Below are 6313 nucleotides of genomic sequence, written 5' to 3' on the forward strand. Positions count from 1 at the left end.
AGACTCAAGGAGTTCCTGCTCAAGCCCTACCAGGTGTTACCATCTCTGTGCTGCAGTTCTCTCCCTCCTCAGTTCTATAATGATAACTGGTTGTTGAGGAAAGCCCTAACAACTGGATAAATCCAATCAAGGATTAAAAAAGAAATAATAAATTCTTTTTGTAAAAGAGGAAAGCAAGAAAACAAGAGACCATCCGTAGGCTATCAAGATCACCTTAAGCAAGCTTTGGTGCTAGGAATAAAGAGCATGACTGAACCGTGCCCCTTCTTTTACCCAACAACACCAGGAGAACCCAGCAGCAAAGTTACCTCATCCTTTATGTAGGAATACATTCTATAGTTTGTTTTCCAAGGATCTTCAGTGGCATCCACATAAAAACCAGCACCGGTGCCAAAATCCCAGCTTTCATCTTCTCCTTCAATATTGCAGCCACCTACCATGAAAATTTTTTCTATAGTTACTGTCTTTCCTTTACTAGATGTTCAGAATTGGAGAACCCGCCATGCAAACGAGTTTCTCAACCAACATGTCTCTACCCCTCCAACTGTAAGACAATTCAGATTTTCATTCATTAGTAGACTGTTTTCAAGAGTTATTTCAACAATGCTTTCAAAATGCCACTTACATATTACCTATACATGTATCCAACTTCTAAGTTGTTTCAGTATCCCTTCATAAAGATGACATACAGATTTCTCCTGAACTAATTCTGTAATGCTTTGTCCAATTTATGCAGGGACTTATTCAAAAGTTGGCACTTGTTAATCGGTGCTATCAGGTTTTTTTCAGTTGTTAAGACTTCACCCCATCAAGTACAAGAAACAATGTGAGAAACAGAAACTGTAGAAAATTTTCTTTCCCCCAGAAGGACAGAACCTTCTATCACCAAATGGTGTGTCCAGACCAGTTTATGTGCTTCAAGTAACGTCTGCTACACCTCCCTTTTTAAGATTCAACAGCATAATAACACTTACTGTTCCTATCATTTTTTAAGTATATAACTACCTTTTATGCAATTCATTTCATTGCTCCCACCTATAACTCCCCATAAAACTTCTTGGGATAACTGCCGGGTTGTACCCTCTGTTTCCAAGCCTGTGCTTTCAAACTAAATTTGCAGATGTCTCCTTGGAAGTCAATACATCCCGTCTAGTCTTCTTACTATCCCTTTGATTAGTCTGTGATTTACCAGCCTGGTTTTCAGAACAGAATGTAGTATTTCAAGGTATATGTGACAGGAAATAATGGTCTCCCCTTCTCCAAAATGTTCCTAGTTTCTGCAATCCAAAACTACGTGGGCTTTCACCAATCAGATTACACCACAAACCCGTATGTAATTTGACAGTCCCTGGCAATTTGTGCAGAGATACCTGCCACCCTGTCACAGTGTGAAATCTGATTTTTACAAGGATTAAAGCTGAGTTTGCCCCAGTGATGTGCCCTTGAACACCGAGTGATTTTGTAACTTAACAGTCCAGCAGTCATGGGGACTAGGGGTGCTTACACAACATGTTGGATATAAAAAGTCTATCTCTGGTCCCTCAGAGACAAAGTCAGAAAGTCCTGCCAAGCAATGAAGGTAACGCTGATTCTGCTAAAACAAACCTAAGGGAAGCCTAGAAAAAAAAATTTGAAAAGGAACCTGCAAAATACTGCTCAGCACACCTGTCTGGAAAAGCAAACCCCTATGAAGAAGGAAAAGTAAAGTCTATCAGGGCCTGACAGAGGGTCTGTAATGACAGGTATTTCATGTTTTCACGCAGTCTTTTTCCTCATCCAGATACATCTCTTAGCTCCTGGAAGGTAATAATTGCGGTCATAACTACACAGTTAAAAAGCACATATAAGCGTTTTCACTACATATGCTCAGATCTCTTCATTTGTGATTACATTTGAACTGCTCTTCACTTGTTTCTCCAGACAGCTCAAAGAGATTTATGAACATCTAGTTCTAGTATTGGAATCTTCTGGAGACACGTATTTAATAGGCTTTAGAAGACAGAATACAATAAAGAGTAAACATTACATCTTTGTGTGACAACGCAATTCTGCAGATATTTTAAAGTCTCAGCAAGCCACAAAATGCAGGCAAGTGTCTCTGGTAATACGTGCCTCTTGTTCCCCTTCTCTTCCCTCTCCTCCTTCATGCCGAACTCAACGGCCCCTTTGTTCTAGATTTAGTGCCATGACAATGAAAGTTTCAAATGTCAAACTTTCACTACCATGTTATTAAGAATATAAACAACATAATCTAGCAAACAATGCAAGATATAGAGGCGAGGTCATATTCTGACTCAGGTGGGCAATACACACTGTAGCAAATTGCAGCACTCTGTTCTTTGAGGATAAAGGCAGCATATTTCAGTGTAACAACTGTTATCATGTCTCTTGTTAAAACTTACGTGGGCTGGTGTCTGGTGCGACTACAATAAGGCCATGTTCAGCTGCAGCTTGATGAAAACCAGCTTTCGTTATAAAATTCTGTTCTGTGCAAGTTAACCCTAAAGGAATAAAAGTATCATTAGTTACGCATTGCTCACGGCATACCAGTTTCAGAAACCTTTCTGACAGAAAAGGTTCTGAAAAACCAGAGATTCCTACCTCCAGAAGCATGGAGAAGTCTTTTCATTAGGTTCAACAATACTTAATAATCCACAGAAACACAGTTGCACTTTCACACCTAGTCACACTAACATTTGATCAAAAACAGGTCAACGTGTACTCTGTACCCCCTTGAGTGCCTACGCATGTGGCATATACAGTTTCCTCAAGTACTGTGTATTTAAATCCATTGCCTCCAGACATTGTTGCGAAGGTTAACATTGTTAACTTCTGACATCTAACCCTGCAACTGTATTTTTCTCTACCGCCATTTCAGCTGCTCGCATTACAGAATTACACACGTGGCCTGACAAATCCTACACCCTATATCCCACAGCAATCCCTGTCTTTTGTACTGCAGCAGGCCCAACTGAAGTCCTGTTACAAACAAATAACACTGCACACCAATATTTCAACTTTTCTTCACTGTATTATTTGAGAGGGGTTAACGATTCTACTTTTCTCTGAGGACAAGTTGCAAATAACCTAATTTGACCAATACACTAGCCAAGACAGCATGGCTTAGATTCAGAAAACAAATGTGCTGCACGACTTGGAGCTCTTCAGACAATTTTCATGTTTCTAACTTCAAGGATAAACATTTTACCCAGTCCACTGTCATTCTACAAATCAGACCTACTCAGTATTTTGTGAAATTAATACACAGAAGGAATATAGTCTCCACACTACCAGTCAATTCCTCAACTTTCTAAACACAAGTCTCAATAAAGCAACTCCTAAAACTACAGAACAGACCAAGCTTCTGCTTTTCATTCTGAATAATAGGAAAAAAAAAAAGGATGTAGTTAATTAATCCTGGAGCCATCACCAACACAAATCTGACCATTTTGAAAGCAATGCCTTAATGTTATTTATGCACTTTTGGTGCAAGACCCAGCTCTGTGGGAGATGACAGGAATAGGGGGGAGGAACAAAGCCAGGGTAACTGGGAGCACATGTTTGTCCATACAGTCTCATCCCAGATTGCCTTACATCCAGGAAGACAGCAGCTGGATAGGACACCGCAGGAGCTGGAGAGATGAAGAAACGATGCTGTGGATGAGACAACTTTACTCCTGCCACACAACCCTCTTCAGCCCCTGGCCCTTTCTGATCCCACAGGGTTACCTCACTCTAGATGTGCTTGAGCCAAGGCAGCTAACAGCACCTCCCTTTCCAAGTTCACTGGCTGCTCCCTGCAAAACAGTACTCAGAATAAGGTGGCATCCAGAGGGCTAATTTGCTGGCTCCCATGGGGTAGATTTTGCCCCCTATCCTGTTAGCTGAAGCAGTCTGTCATAGGCAAAGGGAAGCAGGAGGTGTCCCAATGGGAAGGCCTTTCAGGAGAACCTTTCCACATATATGGTTTAGAGCAAAAAAATATGTACATTTTAGAACAAAAGGGTAGGACATTTTGAACACCAAGCATTTTAGAACACAATCCGGGAGGCTACCCCTGAGGACGGCTGCATCCAACTTTAACACAACACACTCAAAATAAATGCGTGTTCCAGAAGATGGTCTCTTGCAGAATGCAAGAGCTGCCACTGTAGTACCTCTACATCAGGTTTTCAGTAACTGTGGCACAGGAGCTTAAACATGCTTAAGATTATCTTTTTTAAGTTACTAAAACTCATGTTACTTACCCGAGAGCCAATACAGCACAGGACACTTTCTGGTTTCTGCTTTTGGAGGCAAGTAGATTCCAAATTTCATTTTGCATTTTAGCTCTGCACTGTATTAATAAAATACTCCTTGTTATCACCATTACTTAATTAACAAGGTCACTAACATAAAGATAGTTGAATCAATTCATTTCATTCAAAGAGGGATTTGGTCAGTGAATTTTAATAACTAAGTTAATTAAGTGAAAAGCAATTTTAAAACTCAGCCTAAGCCTCTTGAATTTACAACAGCCGACCTTCCTACTGTGTTCTGAATATACTTAAAACAAAGACTTACAACTAAGCCATGTTTCTGCAGTGCCGCTAACTGGGAACAGTTTGAAAATTGAATTTTGAACCCCAGCAATATTTAACTTGAGCCCTGTCTATTCAACTGGAATGTAATTTTTACTGAAGAACACTTCCACGTGACTTGCAGAACATACACTGCACAGCATGCCCCAGCAAGAGAGGTTTTCAGTCTGCTACGTCTACAGACTGAACAATTGCCCAATTAATACTAAAGCTTAAAATTCTCAATAAAAGCTTACCTAAGCATAACTAATGATTTTTTTTCCTTTGGATCAAAATGAAAAAAAAAAAAAGAATGTTTTTCTGTTGACCTTATCAAACAACAATCTATCTACTGCATCTGTCTGCTCACAGCATTTCTTAATAGTGCATAAAAGTGAAATATCCAGTAGAGTGAATGGAACTTTGTACACGTGGCAGCTCTCTGTGCTGCAAACAGGACAACCTGAAGCAATGGAGCTTCATTTTCAAAGGTGAAAATATTGGCTTCCATCTCAGATCGGCAGCACTAAGTATACAAGACATGTTAAACATTAACACAGAAATACAAGAACACAGCCAAAGCAGCAGCAGACAGCATTCCTTACTGAAATATGGATATTAGTGAGAACAACACTATTTTCCTGCAGACTGAGAACACGGACAGTAATGATAGTATGAATTCACTGCCCCATGCTAAACGTCTAGGTTGCTTTTGTAGTGTTTACCTGTCATGTTCAAACACCTTCTGGAAACCCTCAAAGCATTTGTTGCTGGAAACCTGTTTCAGTGCCATGGCTTTAACTACAAAAAAAAAAAAGGGGGAGCAAGTTAAATTTGAAAATAAAATATTCCTGGACTTACAGTGAGTTATGAGAACAGAAAAGCTGAATACAACTTGAAGCATCTTTGTTTAATGTCACAGTTTTTCAGAAGAAAGAATGTCCTGCAAACACTTTCGGATCTTTCATTGGCTTTCTATTCCCCCATAGAAATGGAGAGGAGGGGAAGCTGAACTCTTGCGAGTAGAACAACAAAGCCTTCCTGCTTTCCTACAGACCAGTATCTCCCATCACCTTTACCTCTGCAGTGACCGCCGCTCGCTCTTTGCCTGCCAGTGCTGCTGCCGGACAAGAAATCTCATGTGCTGTGGTTAGCCTGGAGCTGCCCGTGGTGAGCAGCCAGGCTGCTACCTCCCCCCATGACCGTGCAGGACATAAACCTGCCCCACCTTTCCTTTGCTGTGTCTGCCAGGATCCAGCCACTAATGACAACAATACTCATGACTGTAATCATCAAATTACCGTGTTCTAAAAGTCTGGGAGAGAAACAGGAGAAGCACAGGCCTCACAGAGAAGCAGGCTTACTTCTATGGGAAACAGTACGAAAAATACAAGCAGAGAAGGAGTCATGGGAGTTTTAAAGCAGCTGGGAGTGCACTCGTAGCGAACTTGCTAAGGAAACCCGGGAAGGCTGGCACAAATGGAGATGCTGTCAGTTTGCACGGCCAGTAAGGCCAGCTGGGCAGCTGAAAGGGGAAGAGGCCTTGAAGGGTCGGCACACGCGAAAATCCTGAGGAGAAACCAGGTAACGCCAGACCAGGTAACAAATGTCAAAACGAAACCGTTCCCTCCCTCATACCCGTCCGCTCCTGCGGTGCATCGGGCGAGAAACTCCCCGCACCACGCGCAGCCCCCAGGGCCTGCTCGTTGTCTTCCACCACCCCCGTGGGGCTGGCGCCGAGGGGCGCCCACGCC

General features: G+C 41.8%; 1 protein-coding gene across 1 annotated transcript in view; it reads right to left on the reverse strand.

The window, feature by feature from the left end:
* The window catches only part of ESD (esterase D), a 12413-nt gene extending 6135 nt beyond the window's left edge, over positions 1-6278 (reverse strand). The window contains exons 1-5 of the mRNA XM_009644782.2: positions 6198-6278; positions 5285-5360; positions 4248-4336; positions 2403-2501; positions 309-433 (exon numbers count right to left, since the gene is read on the reverse strand). Coding sequence (XP_009643077.1) covers positions 309-433; positions 2403-2501; positions 4248-4336; positions 5285-5352 — 381 coding nt within the window. The 5' untranslated portion in view covers positions 5353-5360; positions 6198-6278. The remainder of the gene's footprint in view (positions 1-308; positions 434-2402; positions 2502-4247; positions 4337-5284; positions 5361-6197) is intronic.
* Positions 6279-6313: the final 35 nt, after the last annotated feature.

Source organism: Egretta garzetta, unplaced genomic scaffold (genome assembly GCF_000687185.1).
Source record: "Egretta garzetta isolate BGI_Z169 unplaced genomic scaffold, ASM68718v1 scaffold268, whole genome shotgun sequence".
In the NCBI taxonomy this organism is placed as follows: domain Eukaryota; kingdom Metazoa; phylum Chordata; class Aves; order Pelecaniformes; family Ardeidae; genus Egretta; species Egretta garzetta.